Source organism: Clarias gariepinus, chromosome 5, assembly GCF_024256425.1.
Source record: "Clarias gariepinus isolate MV-2021 ecotype Netherlands chromosome 5, CGAR_prim_01v2, whole genome shotgun sequence".
Lineage (NCBI taxonomy): Eukaryota > Metazoa > Chordata > Actinopteri > Siluriformes > Clariidae > Clarias > Clarias gariepinus.
Window position 1 is genome coordinate 12335504 of NC_071104.1, and position 22309 is coordinate 12357812.

The 22309-nt window shown below is 41.2% G+C and overlaps 1 protein-coding gene across 2 annotated transcripts in view; it reads right to left on the bottom strand.

The window, feature by feature from the left end:
- plekhm3 (pleckstrin homology domain containing, family M, member 3) overlaps positions 1-19159 on the bottom strand; it is a 42829-nt gene extending 23670 nt beyond the window's left edge. Inside the window, exons 1-4 of one of the 2 annotated variants that reach the window (XM_053496916.1) lie at positions 19123-19159; positions 15001-15250; positions 13943-14776; positions 7942-8898 (exon numbers count right to left, since the gene is read on the bottom strand). In XM_053496916.1, the coding sequence (XP_053352891.1) occupies positions 7942-8898; positions 13943-14393 (1408 nt within the window). In that variant the 5' untranslated portion in view covers positions 14394-14776; positions 15001-15250; positions 19123-19159. Of the gene's footprint in view, positions 1-7941; positions 8899-13942; positions 14777-15000; positions 15251-18961; positions 19089-19122 lie in introns of those variants that run through there. The other variant, XM_053496915.1, reaches the window with a different exon arrangement.
- Positions 19160-22309: the final 3150 nt, after the last annotated feature.

A 22309-nucleotide genomic window follows, 5' to 3' on the forward strand; every position in this document is an offset into this window, starting at 1 on the left:
GTAATGACAGGACTGCTCTCCCAAACTCGAATGGACAGCCATAAAAGCAAATCACGGTGCTTCAGGAAGCTTCACAGGCTGCAAATCACATGAGTCTGGCTTCTTTGATTAAACATGCTCAATCCCTACTGGCAGTTTAATAAGCCAATTTTTTTTTTTAATCCGGATCGCAGAACAGACAGCTTCTTTTCAGTTTTTTCCTTTGCTCCACGATGTCCAAGAAGGGACATTTGGTGCCCAGAAATCTGTGTCACTTCTGGGAAGAAACTGGCCACTGAGGTACCACAACCTCAGCGTAACGTATACCGAGTACGCTCCTTCATGAGCTTGCATATAAATCATATACATGCATGACCACTAAATAACAGCTTTGTACACACTAACTTGTACTTTTTTTTTTTTTTTTAAGAGAGATAATGAGCTAAAAGTCCTCATCCCGCTCTCTAGTGCCACCTTTATGGAAATACAGAGAAAAGACTCGCGGAAAAAAAATTCTAGGGCAAATCTAGGAGTGTGGGAAAGTGATGTGTTTGATGTCCTTACTTCTTGCGACTACACAGCACAACCCTGAAATGGCTGATGTTTGGACGAGAAAAAAAAAAAACAAAAAAAAAAAACAAGGACACTTTTTGGAGCCTCCCTCACAATGGTTTCTGGTGCAATAAGCATGTCTGTACTACAGGAGGAGCATGGTGCTCGCTGAAGAGAGGGTCAATCTGTTCCCCCTTTTCCACTGTGGTTCCCGCTTTCATGCAAAGCTCTACGGGAGCACGCAGAAGAAGTGGTCTTGTGGGTGGGGGTGTTGGTTTGGTGTTTCGCCGCAAACACGAGAGTAAAGACACCCGATCTGCTGCTTTGATGTCCTTTATTCAAACTGACACCCACTCCAAAAAAAAAAAAAGATGTGCACGATGGGGTGAGCATGAGGTTGTGCGTGTGTGCTGTGTTTGTGTCTCTGCGAGTGTGTGTGTGTGTGTGTGTGTGTGTGTGTGTGTGTGTGAGAGAGAAAGAGAGAGAGAGAGAGTGAGAGAGATGCGAGGACCATCTTTTTGATGTAAACAGTAGTCTGAGAAGCCCCCATCTGACCCTGTGCCTCACTCCAGCTCCCAGACTCGCTTCTATTGTCCCATCAACAGCTGTAACCTTCCCATTTGATCTGCCGTCCTCGGGTCCTTCTAACGCTCAAACAGATACAGTAGATAGGATGGAAAGTTTGGTGGAGGGCGGGGGGGGTCATGATGTGGGGTTGTTATTTAGGAGTCGGGCTCGGACCCTTCAGTTCTAGTGAAAGGAACTCTTAATGTTTCAGTGTACCTAGACGTTTTGGACAATTTCATGCTCCCAACTTTGTGGGAACAGTTTGGGGACGGATCCTTTTTGTTCCAACATGCCTGTGTACCGTAAAAAAAGACATGGATGAGCGAGTTTGGTGTGGAAGAACTTCCTCAGGTTGATAGAACACCTTTGGGATGAATTAGAGCGGAGACTACGGGCCAGGCCTTCTTGTCCAACATCAGTGTCTGACCTCCCAAATGGTCAAAAAAATTCCCATAAACACACTCATAAACCTTGAGGAAAGCCTTCCCAGAAGAGTCGAAGCTGTTACAGCTGCAAAGGGGGCGGGGCCAACATCATATTAAACCCTATGGATTAAGATTTGGATGTTACTCAAGTTCATATGCATGTGAGGTCAGGCGAGTGAATACTTCAGAAATAAGATTGTGTGTACATACACTATATTGCCTAAACTATGTGATTCACTTGCATGCGTTTGCCTGCATTTAGATCACGCTACATTCACGTGTTCACTTATTTACTCAACGACAGACACCGATTTCTGTATCAGTCACACTCCGTGGTCTTTCACACACAGTGTAACAAAAAACACTTAGTTCGCCAATCAGGACAGAGACTAACGAATAATTCAGTTGTACAACTCAATCGCTTTTCACATCTCGCTTTCTCGTTTACGCCATTTCACCATCGATACTTTGATGTCTAACAAGGAGGCAGCTCTAAACAAGGTAATAAGTTTACATGGTGGAGTTAAAGCAGTGTGTCGTTATTTTGGTAACGTAAGCGTAGAACTCGATGTTTTGTGCTCTGAATTTATTTTTGCTTGTTTTAACACTGACCCGGAATCGCGCTCTGTATTTCTACTTTGTTAGGATTGAGCAATAAGACTTTGACAAAAAATTTATTATATTTTGTAAATATGTATTTATTTACAAACTACCTAACGAACTGACATTTACCTTATGCTGATGATAAAATAATAATAATAATAATTAAATGCATGTGATGCTATAGTTGGCTCAGTGCTCAAAAATCACAGGTGCTATTTATTATATTAATTATTTGGATTTATTATTTAACTTAATAAATAAATAAAAATTTGTGTGAGAAAATCGTGATCTCAATTCCCATGGAGAAAATTGATCCACATTCTGGCATGAATCGTGCAGGCCTGGTCTAGACATCATGTAATGGTTTGTCTGTTAGGGTCATGATTCAGATTTCTCACCAGCATTTCATATTGCAAACATCTTGGAGTATCAAGCCTAATGTGTTAAAACCGTGCCCACAGTATTATCCTAATGTGTTTAAAGTGAACTTGAAAGGTGCTGTCTCTCTTTTTTTTTTTTTTTTGTTGAAGTGCCTAATGCGGCAAATACACACGCATGCCTTGATTACGCCTCACTAAAAGAGACTTGCCATTTTGTCTGATGGATGAACAGATTACATTTTAAGATGGTCAAAGAAAATGATCCAGCGTGGTAATAATGTGGACACTGACATGCATTTTAAAAGTGAACATATGCAAAATTTCCATTTTAGCCTTTTTTTTTTTTTTTTAAACTAGATGGGCCTCCAGTGTGTGCACAAACAAAACATGGGAGAAAACATCCCCTGCTGATTTTTTCTATTGGTCAGGGCTTTAACAAGGCAGTTTGATTTTGTTTTACCCTATTGTGACCTCATTTAAGAACATACACTCCCCTGGTTTGTTGCTCAGCTCTGACGCTGAAGTGTATCATTTGGAGGTGAAGTGAAGCAAAAGTGAGGGATTTGGAAGAAGAAGAAAAAAGAAAAAACAAAGGGTTATTTCAGCCTAAATAGCATAAAGAGACAATTTGGGGAAGCTCTGTATTAACTAGTAAAATACGGGACCTTTAAAGCTGCCGGACATTTTAGCTCAGTAGAAATTTTTTTTTCAAAGCTGTTCTCAGGCATACTCAATAACCTGTTGGCTGGAAGAGGGAAGAAATGCAGAGTCAATAACTATTTTAGTCTGCACTCCAGACCACATTATAAGCGCTGGATGCGATGCCTAAAAACAATGACAGCACTGGTATACTGAGGGTTTCATATGGTTTGGGACACAGGCCAAATTCTAGGGTGTAATTATGCACCGATGTCATCGTCATGTCTTCGGCATTACAAGGCATTGCGAGGAGGAAACCTTGTCTGCCTTGTGACGAGGTCAATGTGCTTCTTGTGCAGGGGTTTAGAATAATGGTGTCACTGCTCTACATGTGTCTTTGAAAAACACTGATAGAGCTAGATTGATTAAATTGTACCCAATCTGTACCCAAGACCTTTCTGGAAAGGACAGATTATGTTAGGATTGGGAGTCCTTGTCTGTTTAACAAGATTAAAAAAAATTTGTTTTAAAAAAATCACGATTTAAGCTTTTACTAATACATTGTATCATTTAGAATATGTTTTCCACTTCATCATAAAAATAAATATTACCAGGATAAGTTGCCTTGTTTTTTTCTATCATCAACAGGCACTGAGACCGAGGAGGCTTTGGTTAGTTGCATTTTTTCCATTGTATTTTCAAACGCATAACCCTCACCGAACAAAATAAAGAGCCCTCCCAGTCTGTGGCAGCAGAGACAGCAAATGCAACCTTTTGGGGGTTTTAACAAATTGGGGGCAGGGAGGGTTAGCCAGGGAAAGAGAGGCCAAAACACAGGGGGGAGGTGCTCAATCGAAGCCCAAGATAGCAGACGACAGAATGCAACAGTAATAAAATGAAACTTAAGACTCTCGTCCTATTAGAGAAACACCATCACTACCTTTTGGGTCCCCCCCCCCCAATATAACCCCTCCAAACAACCCTTGACTGGGTCCTTTGTCCCCAAATGTCCTAGCTGACACAGCTTCTTGTTGTTCACCCACTACAGCCTACGTCCTCTATGCCCTGAAAAGGCAACGGTTCAGCTAATCCTTCTGACGGGTCCCTCGAAGGCCAGAGATATTTGTTTAGGGAAAAGCGATTAAAGTGTAAAACAACTACAGGTCCACTGAGTGCCTTTCCAGAGGGACGGAAACAAAACTTCCCATGTTAAAGAGAGAGAAAAAGAACAGACATGAAGACAGACAAAGAAAGACAATGACTAGACTTTGTTTTTTTTGTAAAAATGTAAAATGTTTTTTTTTGTTATCCCACATTCCACTACAAGGAGCGAACTAGGCAATATATTTATCTTATAATATATATTCATTCATTTTATACGCAACTCCATAGAGACTTAAGTTGGATATTGAACCTTGCAAGGCGACAGTGTTAAACCACAAAGTCACCATACTGCTGCCTATATGTTGTGACATTGCATAAGCTTATCAAAAAAATAGCACTATAAATGTGTGTCATTATACATATATATACTCAGCAAAAAAAGAAACATCCTCTGACTTTCAACTGTTTTTACTTTCAGTAAACTTAATGTGTAAATATTTGTATGAACACTAAAGAGTCAACACCATAAGACATAAACTAAAAATGTTTCACAATGTGTCCCTGAATAAAGGGAGGCTCAAAATCAAAAGTACCAGTCAGTATCTGGTGTGGCCACCAGCTGCTTGAAGTACTGCAGTGCATCTCCTCCTCATGGACTGCCTTTTGCGGACAGTCTGAGCACTGATGGAGGAATTGTGTGTCCCTGGTGTGACTCAGGCAGTTGTTGTGGCCATCCTGTACCTGTCACACAGGTGTGATATTCGGATGTACCGATCCTGTGCAGGTGTTGTTACACGTGGAGGATGATCAGCTGTCCTTTCTGTCTCCCTGTGGCGCTGTCTTAGGCGTCTCACAGTGCGGACATGGCAATTTATTGCCCTAGCCACATCATCAGTCCTCATGCCTCCCTGCAGCATGCCTAATGCACGTTCACGCAGATGAGCAGGGACCCTGGGCATCTTTCTTTGGGTGTTTTTCACAGTCGGTAGACAAGTCTCTTTAGTGTCCTGCGTTTTTAGAACTGTGACCTTAAATGCCTACTTTCTGTAAGCTGTTAAGGTCTTAACGACCATTCCACAGGTGTATGTTAATTAATTGATTATGGTTAATTGAAAATGCATGGATAACATTGTTTAAACCCTTTACAATGAAGATCTGTAAAGTTATTTGGATTTTTTTCAACATTATTGTTGAAATACACAGTCCTGAAAAAGGGACGTTTCTTTTTTTGCTGAGTATATAAGCATGCACACACATTCCACGCAAACAAAGGCCAGTCAAAAAGAGAAAAAAGTTGAACACTAATGTTTAATTGGACCGCCTTTGACGGGAGAGTCGGACCGCTGCGTAAAGCCTTGTCTAGCATATCCCAAAGATTCTCAATCAGGTTAAGGTCTGCTCCCTGTGGTGGTCGATCCACGTGTGAAAAGGATGTCTCGTGCTCCCTGGACAAACTTTTTCACTATTTCATCCTGATGAATCCTGGCATCATCGTCTCGGAATATGCCGAAGAAAAAACATCCATTGATGGAAAAACCTGGTCATTCAGTATATTTAAGTGGGTAGCTGACCTCACTTTTGGGCACATAACATGATTATAATTATCTATTGGAAGACTATTACCCATTTGTTTAGTTAAATCCAGGTGGTTTAGATTTTTTTTTTCTTCTCCCAGCAGTGTATAAGTGTTTTACAACAAATTAGAAGGAAGAAAAAAGAACAAAAAAACACAGGAGTTAAAATTACCCTGCATCCATATAAGTGTCCTCTGAGTTCCTGCAAAAATCATATCAGCATGTGGACTGGCTACTTGAAATTGCCCCTGGGGGCGAATAAATGTATGTTGCATCACTCCAAGTGATGGACTGGCATGAAACTCTTTTTCCACCTTTGCATCCAGCATTCTATGTCTCAGGCTGATGTTATACATGGTACTAAAAAAAACCACAAAACTAGAATTTCCAGAATGGTACTACTGTATAACCCTATAATCACTATTGCTCCTATATGTTTGTTTGTACGGTCTGGCGAATCGGCTTTTTCGGTCTATTTTCTCTGTACTATTTTTATAGTATAGTATAGTATAGTATAGTATGTTGTCAGTCTGTGTCAAAAACCATATGATATGGAAAACTATGACATGGTGAAAGATTCAACAAAGATTGAATTCGTCCAATTACTAGATCTAATTTTTTTTATTATTAGATACGCAGCATATCTAATGTACTGAAAAGTTAAAATACAGTGTGGCTACAGGATTTACACCACCAATGAAAAGTTTGGACTCATCTTCTAATTCCAGTCTGTCCTGATTTTTATTTCTTTCTACTTTGTAAAACAATGCTGAAGGCGTCCAAAATATGCAATAATTACCTTTGAACAGTTGATATTGAGATGCGTCTGATACTCACATGGTCTGTAAAGACCTTCATAACAGCCCCTATCTGGTAACTGTATTTGCAGCAAAGGTAAGTTTTGGTTGTTGTTTTTTTTTTGGATGGACTTCATGAGTTTCATCATGGAGCTTGAAAAGTTTCGCAAATGCACCGTCTTGACAACACTGTTCTTACAAGAACTGTTCCAGAACAGCAGACCTTTATATCTTAAAATAACAACAGATTATTGCTACTATTGTTGTTATTTAATTCCCTAATGCCATACATGTTATTTTGGACAGCGTAGTACATTCAGGCTCCTAAGCTCACTGCTGCTACATACAAAACTCCGAAGACACAGAACGAGACAGACAGCGACAGCGATTTTGGACGAAACTGGTAATGACGTTTTGTTCAGGTTTCTGATTGCTGTTGATTGGGGATGTTCCTAACAGCACTTACAGTAACAGGACGTTTTGCGTTGTCGTGTGGACAAAGATCATTTACCACGTCGGTCGTGTGAACAGAATTGTTCTTTTTAAACAAGTAGAAAATTCTCTGTTTGTACCAGTCAAGAAGAAAAGCCTTTTCTTTCTTAGCTCAATAAAGTTAATAATACAAATATAAAACTAGCAAAAAAAAAAAAAAAAAAAATCATGATACTGTGCTCTTCTTTTCAAAAGCAATAATTATTTTCGCAATATTATTATTTTGAAACACAAATCCGGAGTAAAAAAAAAAACCTGCCTGTAAACCATGTTGTCTACCTAAACTTCTGAAGCTACCACAACAAAGCAAACCACAGTCACAGACGGCCTGCATGTGACTACGAATAATACCACGTTGTCATGAGGCAAAACATAAACAAAAACAAAGAGCACATGGAGTTGGGGGAGGGGGGGTAGCGCTCATTTACAAATTACAGACCAGTGCTGAGGATTCAGCACTGACTTTTTATGAGACGGATGCTTGTTTGTTTGAGAAACTCAAGTGAAAATAATTTTGTGTGGTCTTTGGTTAGTTGAAGAGCAGGACGCTTGGTGATCTCACAGGATGAAACAATAGAAAATCTTTGGAGAACCGACTACCCACTCAGACGCAAGTCGCTACGTTGCTTAATGGTGCGAATGAACAAATGACACCAAGCTGCATTTTTTATCATTATTAAAATAGGAAATGCACAGATCATGGACACAGAGGTCTGGTCATCTCAGGTCTCAGGTCAACAATATGCACACATGACTTTGCTGGGACTTTTTTTTCTAAAATATGTAACAAAAAAAAGAATGTTTTACGGTGTTAGAGTGAGGTACTTGCCTGCACATCTGAAGCTTTGAGCAGTCAGACCCTTCTCCACAGCCAAACACGTGAGAATGCTCAGGAAGCTTGTTGTAACAGACTGGCGCTTGGCTCTCTGGGCCTCCCTTTGCCGACGTTCCCGGGCTGGCCGGCTCCTCATCAGAACTCCTGATGGCGCTATACGGCTGTTCTCCCCTTGAGGTCTCTGGGCGGCCACAGCTGTGCGCAGGGCCTCCACCCAGTCCTGGGCCTGGGGCTCGTTCTCAGCCCGGAGACGCAGCACCTCATCTGGAAAGACGGCTTGGAACCGGGCACAGCCTCCTACGTCGGCGTCATCCCGCTGCACGGCCAAGCAGGAAGCCAGTGCGCACCGCAGTACGGGCTCACACACTGGCCCTCGGCCCTCGGTTTGGAAGGCCTGCAGATGGGTGCGACTAAGCACGAAGGTGAAGGCGCTCCAGTTGTTGAGGTCGCTGGGTTGGTAGAGGAGGCCAACTTTGAGAACATCCGCGCAGTGCTTGGTAAACAAGGGCAGGGCCTTGGGACGGACTAGCGGACGAGAGGTTGGCAAGGAGACCACGCTGGGATCGAGTTCATGGGGATCTGGAGAAGCGGTAGATGACGATTCGCCGTGATGATGAGCTGGACGAGCGACCAGGACACGTTCCCAAAGGAGCCGGCGCCATTCCAGGGCCTCCCACTGGCAGGGAGCGCGAAGCTGCAATCGAGTGCTGTTGAAGAAAAGGGCCTGGAGCACGCGCCCATCCTGAGGCTGAGGCTGAGGCGCACCCACACTCTGGCAGTGGGACAGTGACAGGGCTGTACACAGCTGCCTGTTCCCACTGCTGTCCAGGCTGTAGACCCGCAGCTCGCAGGGCGTGAGCTCCACATGGCAGGTATTCCAGCGGCCCCAAGGACCCTCCCTGTGCTCCAAGATCCCCTGTTTTATTAGACTAGTGGTGCTCTCTTTATTACCTGGGAAATGAACAACAACAAAATAGTGTGTTACAAAAAAAAAATTCTATTAATTTACAAATATACAGTGCGGTGAAAAATATATATATTTTTTGCATAGTTGTCACACATAAATGATTCAGATCATCAAAAAAATGATATTACAAAAAGATACCCAGAGTAATTAGTTGTTAAATGATGATTTTATTTATTAAGGAGGGAAAATGCTGTCCAAATGCACCATCTAAAAAAATGTGTAATAAAAAAAAAATCATTAAGGAACATCATGAATTAGCCACATATTTTGGAAAGCTGACCACACCCAGGTATGATTACTGCGAGACCTGTTGAATCGAGAAAATAACTTAAACAGAACCTGTCTGGACCAGGACAATTTGCCATAGTTGATGAAACCATGAATTGTGCACTCTACCAGAAAGTCCTGAATGTCGGGCCATCAGTTTGTGACCTCAAGCTCAAGCGCACTTGGGTTATGCAGCAGGACAATGATCTGAAACACACCAGCAAGTCCACCTCTGAATCGATTAAAATAATTTAATAAATGAAAAAGTGAAGTCTGGACTTACAGTAAATCCGAATGATGACCTTAATCAGGCCATTTCTGCTTAAAATCTCCAATGTGGCTGAATTAAAACAATTCTGCAAAGAAGAGTGGACCAAAATTCCTCCACAGAGAAGTGAAAGATTCATTGCCAGTCGTTATCGCACATGCTTGATTGCAATTATTAGGTTTAGGGGCAGTTACTTTTTAACATAGGTCCAGGGAGGTTTGGACAACTTTTTTTGCCCTTAATAAATGCATTTTTGTATTCACTCAGGTTATCTTTGTGTGATGTTATTATTTGTTTGATGATCTGAATCATTTAAGCGTAACCATATCCAAATCATATAAATGGCGCAAAATCATATAAATACTTTTTTACGCCACTGTAGTACTCGTTGGTGCTCCCTTATTCACTACCTAGTGCATGGAAGCCTAGTGAAACTTCGTGGAAGTGAGCACTATTGGAAGGAACTGAGTAACGCACTGCATTATTGTCTCCTATTTCCTTCCCGACAACCGCATCTTCCTGGCTCGTCATTTCCATCAATAACTCTGGCGTCACAACAACTGTATGATGCTTAAAAGGTTCCTGAGCAGCTGATGGCAAAATAACGGACATTTGTACAGCTACACGGAGCATAACTGTGGAACAAAGCTCGTCTTTCTGACGACTTTGGCGACCTCTCCGCGGTCTCTCATTCTTTCACAGAAATGCCTCTGTTGAAAAGTGTAGGACGTACGCGTTGGTGAATAATGGAGAATATTTTGCTAAAACGCTATCAGTCTGTCAAGTCGTCATGCGGGTCTTTTCGCAAGCGTTCCTCGTGACCTCATCAGGAAGAAATATCATTGTTTGCAAGGCTACTGTGCAAACAGAACTGGTCAGAGAGCGACCCCTAATCTGTGGCACTCCTTTTCAGCCCTTCCTCTCTTAGCCATTTTTTCCCCGCCTTGCTCCCTTTCTTTATCTCTATTCACAGCAACCTTCATCCACACACTTCCTTGGCTGGGGCACTACCAGGTTTCCTTTAACGTCTACGAATATCAGAGGGGCAGGTTTGGAACTAAGTGCTATATGTTTCAGTACGTTGGATCTTGACAGAAGGTTAAATGGAAAGTTTTAAAGCAATTGCCCAAATGTTGTTCTTAAGTCTTATCTATGGTTTAACATTCCACAACCTCAATGCACATAATGAATAATCCCGCCCCCCCTTCGTAGGATATTCTATCTACAGACTGGGCTCTTTTGAATCAGTTTTGGGGCATTGCCAGGTGCCAGGAGTCATGTGGTGTGCTATGGGCTTTTTGGAGTGACTTTCTGGAGCGCTTTTTTGAGCTTCAAACAAAGCAGTGAAGACCTTGTTCAGGTTCATTATTAATTTATCTCTAGGAGAAAAGTGGCGCGTTAGGGAAGTCAGTGCTGTGTCACTGAGTGATGCTGCCCAAGTGAGGTATAGATAAACGCAGCACTGGGACAGAAAGATTAGTCATACTGTATTTACAGTACTAACCAGTGCAGCCTCACTTGAGAATGATCTCAAGCACTCCTGGCTAGAGCTAATAGAGATTGGGGGAAAAAAATATAAAATTCAATTATGAACTCTTTTGTGCCGATTTGTGACTCAAAAATAGTTTTTTAAATGATTTATTACATTTATAATACAGATGCACCGGTCGATCAGCCAGTGACCACATGAATGTCTTAAAAAGACTCAGACCTGTGTTTTCTCCAAAAACATGCGAGCGAATTGGTCTCGTTACCCACTCATTACACAAATACACAACATGGCCACGACCAAGTCTTGAAACACGCACTAGGAGTGCTTTATACAGTGACTTTGGAGGCATTTGAGGCTGAAAAACGTCGTTGTTACTTTATACTCTTACAGGTGGCACGCTCTGTTAAGTTCAAGTTATATGTAAAACTTAAATTTAAGGTTAGTTTGCATTGTTTAAATGCTACGTTTGATTTTTGACTGGGAAAACTAATGTTATAAGGAACAAGCTACGTTTCATTTGTTAAATGTACGTGTTCGAGTTGTTGAATAAAGAAGCCAAGGTATAACACTGTCGAGTAAATGACAACTATTTGTAAAATGTACACGATCTTGGAATTAAAAAACAAAACAAAAACAAGATATGTATACAATCACGCTTTTAATTAAATCGCCACCTAGGTATCGTGATAATATGAGGGGGGGTCTTTTATTTTAAAGACGATTGACGATGTTCTTGTGCTGATATAAATAACTTGTAAAACCAATTAATATGCAAATGCTTAGACATGCTTTATTATGTTTTCTTCACATCGTTCTGCCTTAGTCTTACTTAAATGGTGCAAAATTAATAGCCTTTTTTTTTTTTTTTTTTTTTTTTACATATTTTGATTTCTTTTTTTATTAATACCACACTGCACCAAAAAAAAAAAAAAGCAAAGGGCACAACCTACAATCAAAGCTGACTTTCTGTTAAAACCAGCAACACAGCCGCAGCAGCGTCTAAAACACTAAAACGTCAATCTCCGCAGGCTGTAATCAGACTAAGACGGCAGCCATTGGATGATGCAATGAAAATCAGTAGCTTTAAAACATGGATTATAATCTTTAAGAGGAGGAACAGGAATACCAGACCAGGGGTGTAGGCGGGACGTTTTACAGCCACAGCTATTCTCGAGTTACACCAAACTAATCATGATGGCGTGTGGCATTTTTAAACTTTGCTCTGGCTTCGAGATTTATCACTAACGTCTACCCCGATTTCATTATAGTCCTGAATAATTATAGCAGTTAACGCAACCCGCTTTAAAAACCGAAAGAAAATGGCATGCAGATGGGAGTCGTCTCATCACTGAAAACAACACATCCATCACGATTTGTATCTGGAGAACGCTATGCAAATCTCCTCCATGAGTTTCTGTTAAATAAGCATCAATTCTACCGTGCTTCTAACTATTTTCTCCTTGGCAACAACAATTGTGTATGTAATTCACATTAGTCTAGACGATGCGGAAATTTAGGATAAGTAGTGACAAGCACTACCAGGCAGGTGTAACGAAGCTCTTTGAGTCCCACAACTGTTGATTTAATCTAAGGGGCCGCAATTAATCTTTTTTTTCCCCTTTCTGAATGACTGAGCACAAGATTAGGCTAACACGATACCCAGAAGAAAAAAAAAAAAAGGTGACATTGATTATATCAATCTTGAGCTGCCCCCTCCAATACATACTGCGCAATTACCTTAATGAAGCCTGGCCTGATCTGGGGGGGACTGAAAAAGGGAGTACATGGCTTCTCTACGGCCCAGGCTGGCGTTTCTGCTCCTGTTCCTCATGCTGACTAATGCCTTTTCACTCGTATGCTAATCCTCTTAATATCAGGGGTAATTGGGACCCACTCTTTCACAGCATTGTGCCCATTTTGTCGCAGAATTGCATTATCCTACTATTACCATCTTTGTCGAGGAGCTCTTTCAAATTCAGATTCACGCTTCGCCCAAACAAATGAACACGGCAACAAACAAACAAACGTGCGCGCTGACCAAATCCGGGCACTTCTTGTCGTAATACTGCTAATGAAATCTAATCAACTCCGGCCCGGCCTCTGCTCGATGTAATTTTTTTTTTGCCCCTTTGATAAAAAGGAGAGCGAGCTGAACGATTGTTACGAGGAGCAGGTGAGAGACTGTAAACTGAACATATAGGTTCTGCAGGTGTGTAGTGTGTGTAGTGGGTGACGATAAATATAAGAGAGGGTGATGATAAATAGAGATAAAGGAACGAGACCCACTTAAGCGCATGAATGGTCATTGTGTATTACCTGAGCAGGTACAAATCGTTAGAGTGACAGGTCATAAAACTATTACATGGATTAGAGATGCTCCGATCAGCATTTTTGAGGCCGATCACCGATCACCAAGATCATGATCTGCCGATCACAGAATGGCAGGGGAATGGGAGTCTTTTATCTATAATCTAGCAGAGTTTGCACCATTTGTAGAAATTAAACTAACCCTAAATTAACTATATTGGGGGAAAAAACTGTAGAAATAGGCTACAGTCAAGATCTTGAAAAACCACCCATTTCCCAAATAGGGCAATGTAACTTATAATTAGCTTAGTTTCTCATACTCGTGTTCTAAGATGCCTAATCACGTTAGTGGTGTTAAAATGCCGTTGTTTGCTTCCACCTCGAAGGATTTCATCACGACATACATTGCAAACGGCTAACTTTACGTTTTTATCAGGCACTTTGAAAAACTTCCAAGACGGGAAAACTCATGTTGCCACTGGTAAGCTCCGCTCTGCTGTTGTCTACCTGTGTGCCGTGCATGCACGTGTGAAAAAGTCGCGCGAGTAATTTCCATCAAGTGATTGGCTTTTTGATCGGCGCTTTTGGGGTTCGCCGATCAAGCTATTTTTAGCCAATATCATGAACGGTGGCCGATCAATCGGAGCATCACTAACATGAATGATACAACAACAACAACAACAACACTCCTTACCTTGCATCTGATCGTTTAATGCCATGTTCTTAAGCGTGTTCTTGTCGATGGCTGGAACGCCGTTATCCGTGTACGTCCGATAGTTGACATCTGACCGTGACCTGTTGTGGCCTCGTTTGAACCCCCCGCTGGATGAACAGCTCGAGTTGGTTTCTTTGGCATGGGCGGCCAAATCATTAGTGGAGCGGGCTCGGTTCCTCTTTCCATTATTTAGGCCCAGCACGCTAAAAGAAGTTTGTTCGGCCCAGGCCAGGTTGTGAGATGATATCTCGGGCTGTTCCCCACCCAGCAAGCCCCATACCCCACTGGAAGTCAATTTGTCCAGAGTCGAAACCTCTTTTAGCTTGGGAGGGCAAATTTGTCCAGATTCTTGACCGCTGCCCAAGCAGTGCAGGTAGTCCTCGGTCGCCTCTAAGGCTGGACTGATGTCCTCACCCTCTGATCCCTCCATGACCTCCACAGTTTATGTACCGGAGAAGAGCTGGAGGACTGCGAACGCTTATACTTGTGAACTTTAGAAGTAGAGGATCCACAGGCCTCAAGACCGCAAAGATGAACCATCTGCCGTCTAGGCTCAAAAAGCAGCCTGGCAAGACGGTCTTTCCTCGAAGCCTGGAATCCCTTCCAGACACTGTTAATAAGACATGGTGTGTTGATGTGCCAACAATCGCTCTGTCTGTTTAAAGAAAAGTTTTAGCTAAGAATGGTTCAATCCCATTGTGGTGTTGTTTCTCCTAGGTGTTGCATGCATTCAAGTCGGGAGGCAGCAAGATCTCAATGAAAGGGACTGAAATATGGTGCAAGGAGCAATGGACCATCCACGGCTTCAACATCCTGCATTAGAGTAAAATGGATAAAAGCATATTAAACTCTCTGCCTTGTCATTATTATAGACAACTTATTACTTTCTCTAGGTTTGAGGTCTAATCTGAGATTGAACAAACACGTTTCAACATTTCCTGACTCAGCAACTAGACAGACAAAATCATGGCCTGGTTTAGTCATTTATTTCAATTGCCTCAGTCAACTGAAGTGAAACTAGAGAATGAGCACTTTACCTGGGAACTGATGTGGTCAGATCATCGCGTTGTCCCTGGATGAGGTTCTCCACGATCTGTTGCTATGACTTTCCCCGTAAGAACCTGTCTTCTTCCCAGATTCTTGTAGGTTTCCCTCTCTCTCACACAGACATCGATTTCCTCTGCCTGTGCTTTCTGGCTCATGGTCTTTCACTTTCTTAAGGCCATGCATTATTTAGAGGGTATTACATCACCTCTGGCCAATGCCGGAACAGCACATTCAGCATCCCTGGGGGTGTGTGCGAGAAAGAGGGATGGATTAATGGATGAGGGATGAGCTCAGGAGTCTGCTGCAGCACATGAGATTCTAAGCTCAGATCTAACACAGAACGGTAACATAATCCTCCGTCCAAGAAACCGGTTTAAAACGCCCTAAAGCTGAACAACCTTGAATCTTTGGGTTTTTAAGCAAGGAGACAAATAAAGCAAGGGCAGTTGAATCACAAGCTAAATAAACCTCTGCCAAATTATGTCTTGGCTACGGGTGATAAATGGTGACAGGCCATAGACAGCATTCAACAACATCGAGGCACAAAACTGGCAGGATCCATCATTGAGGGTGATGTATTGGTGCTGGCAGTGAAGCCTCCTGGAGGGATGCAGAGGCACTTTCTGTTTTTAGCTTCCTCACAGCACGTATTCCCACTCATTACCGTTACACTCGAGGAGCAAGGCTCTACGCGACGTGTCTGCATATGTACAGTCTGTTCTTTAAACCACAATTACAAAAACGGATGCCTATACTATATGGCCAAAAGTTTGTGGACACCTTTCTCTTCAAAAAAAGCCTTTATACTAGATTGTGGAGTGTGGCTGTAGGGATTTGTGTTTATTCAGTTACAAGAGCATAACCTAGCATAGCTAGCCACAGCTGTCAGGCAGCCTGCATTACAGTTCATTTCAAAGGTATTCTGTGGCGTTTAACAGGACTTCAACTTCAAACTGGGCACTAGGATTTTTATAAATATCCCAATGTGATAGTACTTTTTTTCTTCTTTTTTTTGTAACAATTTAAGATTTTGAACCTCTAAAAAAGTTAAAACCTTCATGCAATTCCAGCTTCACAACTGAATTTTACATAAGTAATTAAATGTAGCTCATTTCCTATAATTTTTACCTAAAAACCATTTAAACAATACAAACTATCTTAAAAAAAATTAAACAAAATTAACTGAGTGGCCCGAATGCGTCATCCACCGTAAATATTACTTCTAAACAAACTTGGCAAATAATTCTCTCCTACCACATGGTGTAAATAGTCAATGTGTGAATAGTTTAGAGTGAACCTCCTAAAGAATTAAAAAGAAACGCTTTCAAAGTCTTGAGCAAGGACATGCACGGCTTCTAATGTGTGCATTTTGAGACTAATTAGAGAATGTGGTGTTTTCAGACTGCTGTAAGCTTGTGTAATGGGTTTGAGACAAATACATGAAAAAAAAAAAAGACACATCGGGGGCCTTTTTAATGCACACAATTTTCGATAATGTAACGCCATAAAAATGTGTTTTTGTTGCAGCACTTAGAAGCACTCGGCACAGAACCTGTTACATCCGGTTATATCTGGTCATGGTTGATCGACCGGTGCATCTCTATTATGAATGTTATAATTCATTCAAAAAATTATTTTATAGTTAGTGTGGCGATCCACAAAATAACTGCAATTCTTTAAATTAATTTCATCGGGATCCGACTGGAACAGGTTTGAGCTTAATTCCACTGAAGGAAAACTGTAATGCTATACAGACACTCAAATCTTAAAAACATTTTATACAATCACGTGCTTCCAAATATGTAGAAACTGGACAGAAGAACTGCATATGGATGCAAAATCAGGTGTCCACAAACCTTACAGTGTATACTGCATTATTGATAAAAATGCAATCTCAAGTGTTTAAATTGGACACAGAAAGAGCAACAGACAAAACCATAGTTATCTGTTTTCACTTCTCTTTTGTCATCTCCATAGTTACGCAGAGTCTGTAAGCCTGCACATAAATTCCCCAACTTTGGGCGTATGGTTAATAATCACACTGCAAATGCAAAAATTGTAAGTACTGTTAAATTAGGTTTTCATCAGTAAGATTTCCCAAGAGAAAAATGGAGGTGTGACACCCAGGTGTTTTCCAACATACAGCAACGGCAACTTGCTTAGAGTTGATTACACATTTGATAACATTTGCATTAACAGTTACAATTTTGCATCAGGTAATTCCCTTAAAGCAAAATAAAAAAACATGAATTGTTAAAATACTAAATACTAACAGACATACTAATTGGTGTTCAGAAAGTTTCTATTGTGTGTCGGTGTATGTGAAAGAGAGAATGAGTTTATTTTTGTGAGAGAATGAAGGTGTTTGTGTGCCTGGCGACCAACTGGCACCCTGTCCAGGGCGTATCCCGACTCGCGCTCCCTGGTCTCCTGGGATAGGTTCCAGGCCCACCCCCGTGATCCTATACAGAATAAGCTGCATAGAATATGAATTAAATTTAAATGAAGAAATTTAGTTAAGTCTGTTTAGAAAAATGCAATATCAGCAACAAAAGGTTTTAAGATTTTCACAACACTGATTTGGTCGGCTTTCGCCTTCCCTTAGATGCTTTAAAACCTGGCAGCAGATTTTGCTATTGATGGTCAGACACCTGGGGAGGAATTCTAGATGCACAATTCCACAATTGTCAAACAAAGACTATGAGGATGCACTTGTTCAAGCTGTGGATCTGCCTCGCCTTTCTCCACTGTGAAGACTGCTGCTTTGTGACCGGTAATGATCCTTAACATGGTGGTGTACGCATCATTCATAGCACTCAGAGTTCTTGGCAGACTTCGACGCCATGTTTCTTCTGCTCCTGGGTCAGCAGCCTAAAGACGAACTTGGCAACATGGAACATGTTCAAATAACACATGAGAACAATGTTGTATATTCTTCTCCGGCAGTCATCGTTTACAAGTTGTTAAATGGTTTCAAAATTTTGGGCGGTTGAGCTCATTGGAGGTCTTCTTGATCTCTCGTTGTCCTTCAGTCATGTTCTCCCGCTCTTGGAAACTGTAAAATTGCTGAATCATGTCAAACGTCCCCTACCAGTTTTACGCTATTTCATTCATATTTGCTCCAAACTTGCTGTCCGTGATGAAATAGCAGACGTGGTAACATATGTGGTCAGAATAGCACCAGTTGAACAACTCCTGATCGACATAGTGTCCTGTGACCGTGTGTGCAGACATGTGCTACCATCTGTTCCAAAACTAGTCTTGAAACGCAAATCAAATCATCACCTAGATATGATATCGTGTGCCGATTCCCAGCTCTAATATAGGTACTAGTGGGCAAAGTTAAATTCAAAATTAAAAGAGATAATTATATATATATATATATATATATATATATATATATTTTTTTTAAATAAAACATTTTATGTTTTAGACTAACGTTATATTTACCAAGACTGGGTTACCAAACTCAACCTAGCTTACCAAAATTTCAAATTTCTTGTAAATTTATTTGCATAAAATATTTGACTAAGGATGGGATTTTTAAAGGGTTAGAATATTTGACAAATATATTATAACCTAGAATATATGTCCTTGGTTAAAAGATGAGTATTAACAATGTTTTTTAAACAAGTAAACAAAAAAACACACACAGTTTACACAGTTTTTGTTGTTTTTAGTTGTTTTTTGCTGTGTATAAACATTTTTGTTATTGTAAATTGTATGCGAAAACAAGACCACAGAAAACCGCCTCTATATTAATAAAGTGCTACGACATGGAAAGACAACACGACATGGCTTACTACACATCAGCATTTTGTTTCCCGACTCTCTCTCACACACACACACACACAACACAAACAAACACGCACGCACGCACGCACGCGCTGCAGTTTCAGCGCTAGCGAGTGGCTCTGTTAGCAAAACACACCGAGCTAACCGCTAACTCACCTCCATCCTTGAACAATGACATTTCCTTTCCACGTTCCTGTATCACAGAAAAGAACCTGAACCCACTCCCATCCCGTCACACATCCCTAAATCATCCCGCACAGACAGAAATCAAAAACCCTAACACACATTTCCTGCAGATATTTAATTTAACGCCTCACCTGAATGTGTTTACAAACTGTCATACTCCGCTGTGCAGCACAAACGCGGCCCGGAGGGAAAGTCGCCCCAGCGGATAAATGGTTCCGCTTTCCTTAACACTGCGTCATCTTCCATCAATGATGCTGGATCATGATTATAAGAAATACTCTGTATCGACCAGTCTGGACATCCGATCATCACAACCATCTGTGCTGCTTAAAAATGTAATTTTAGGTTTAGACCCCTTTTAGACCCCTTTTTTTGGTGTTTTAATAACCCCTATTCATTTGGTAAGGCTTTCCACTGGAATTTGGAGCATGGCTATGGATGATCATCCACACACAAATAAATTACTCACTCACTCATTCATACATTCATTCATTCATTCTCTATACCGATCTATCCTGTATACGGGGTCCGTGGGGGCTGTCTGCTGGCAGGCGGGCACATCCAATCCATCGCAGGGCACACACACACACACACACACACACAATCTCACACACACTACAAGCCAATTTGGGAGCAGCAATTAGTCTAATCTGCAGACACCGGTGGCTCAGTGGTAGGTTTTCCCACCTACCATGCAGAGAAGGCCTAGGTTTTAATTCCCACCCAATGCCCAAACCCTCAGGGGTGGCCATGTGGTTGAGGTGTTGGACTGCAGACCAGGAGGTCCCAGGTACAAGCCCCAATGCCACCGGTTGGACCCTTGTGTAAGGTCCTTCACCTCCAAGTGCTCAGATACAATCTGAGCTGGCAACCCGACCCTGTAGATCAGGGGTCTCCAAATCCAGTCCTGGAGGGCCAGTGACCAGTACAGTTTGTAGTTCACCAACACCTAAACACACCCACTGAACCTAGTAATTAAAAGATTAGTTAAATCAGCTGTGAAGAAGAATCCCCAAACTGTGTTGGACACTGGCCCTCCAGGACTGGATTTGAAAACCCCTGCTGTAGATAGCTGCCACAGAAACGGGGGATGTATATCCTTTGCTCAGTGTGCCAGGCAGCACATGGACAGAACCGTTCATCCATGCCCAAACCTCAGCCACTAGATGCAATGCCATTCCCAATAAAATGAAAGGGTTGCATCAGGAACCTGTGCCAAGTTGTCCCCGATAGGAGCAGCCGAAAGATTAGAAAGAAAACCGGAGTACCTGGAGGAAACTCACCAAGCATGGAGAGAACATGCAAACTCCATGCACACAGTCCTGAGACAGGAATCGAACCCGGACCCTAGAAGTGCAAAGTGACAGTGCTAACCTTTAAGCCAGTGAGCATGGAGTGATTAGTGATTTTTTTTTTTCCACTTCAAACCTGGCACAATATGTCTTCATGGAGATCGCTTTGTACACATGTTATGCAGGAACAGGTTTGGGTCTCTTAATCCGTTAATTAGTTAAAGGAAATCTTAATGCTAAAGCCCACAGAGACATCCTAAACAACTGTATGTCCTCAACTTTGTGTCAAAAGTTTGAAGAATAATCACAATACGGGTGTGATGGTCAGGTGTGCACATACTTTTATGGACCATATAGTATGCATATAACATTTTCCATTCCTGTATTTATTTTTTTCCTCTCTTGTTATATGAATATTTTTCTACCAGGCACTGGCCAATTGTGTTTAGTCTGCTGCACATTTTTAAAATACTGTTCTTTTCTTTTTTTCTTCTTTTTGTAAGTTTTTGTGTTTTTTTTCCCTGCTATTTATTTCTCACTCTCGCTCTCGCTTCTGTTTCTTCGCTTCCATTAGTTTTGAAGAAGTGGTTTTGTGCATATTTTTACATTCTGTATATTAGAGCAGCAACATTTGTTTACTTATTTGATGAATGAAAGTTTAAAAAGTAATAATTTACTAGGTAAATAATTCAAGTTTTACGACCGTAGTGGGACCTGCAGTCAACATTCACACACTATGGGCAATTTGGAAACACCAATTAGCCTAATCTTCATGTCTTTGGATTGTGCGAGGAAACCCACCAAGCACGGGGAGAGCATGCAAACTCCATGCAAACAGACCTGCAGCAGGAATCGAACATGGACTCTGGAGGTGCAAGGCGAAAGTGCTACAGTAACCACTAACCCACCGTGCCACCTACAGTACCACCCTCTTACAACACTAGAAGTTGATGAATTTGGACAGAATAGTTTTTTTTAACCCTGTTACTGGAATGTTGTTTATTGATACCATGAATTATAGTCAGAAAAAAGAAAGAGCCAATAAAAAATGGCACCATGTTTCAAATGGAAAAACAAAATTGGTTTCTATGATGCCAGACTCAGGTCTGTGAGTATCTGGATAGCGACACAATTTGTATATTTTGGCAATGTACACCACCACAATGGAGTGAAGCAATTAAGGTGTGATTAAAGTGTAGACTTTGAGCTTTAATTTAAAGCGTTTATGACAAAAAGGATGCCGTAACACTTTAATTATTTGCATTACCCATTTTTACATAGTCCCTCCATTTTCAGTCACAACAGTAATTGGACAAACGAACATAATTAGAAATATAAGGATTAGTATTTTATTTAAACTATTGGATACAAATCATTTACAGTCAAATGAAAAATTTAAACCATGGATATTAACAAATCTTGCGTTTTCTTCCTTGAAGCCTTTTAGTCTTTTGTTTTGTCTGCAGTAAATTTAAAGTTAAGATTTATCTTTAAATCTCAATTGGGGCAAAGTCAGGTGACCGACTGTGCCATTTAAGAACCTTCTGTTTCTTTGCCTTAATCATTTTAGTATTTGACTTTGAGCAGAAAGTAGAGCTCTATCTTCTTCTTCTTTGTCTTTCGGCTGTTCCTTTTCAGGGGTCGCCACAGCGAATCATTTGCCTCCATCCAACCCTATCCCCTGCATCCTTTTCTCTCACACCAACTAACTTCATGTCCTCTCTCACTGCATTCATAAATCTCCTCTTTGGTCTTCCTCTAGACCAAAGAGACTTAAGAAAGTAGAGCTCTATACACTTCAGATTTTATCCTGCAATTTCTATCAGAAAACTCATCACACGAGTGACTCAGTTTCCTTTTCCTGTCATACATTTCATGTCCATGTCATAACACCGCCTCCACCGGGTTTCCTTTATTGCAAATCTATTTTGGTGGCGTACAGAGGCAAAATTCTAAAGATTCATATTCACCAATACACCAATTTGATTGGATTATATTGATTGTAATTTGTTGTTGAGTCAGGATG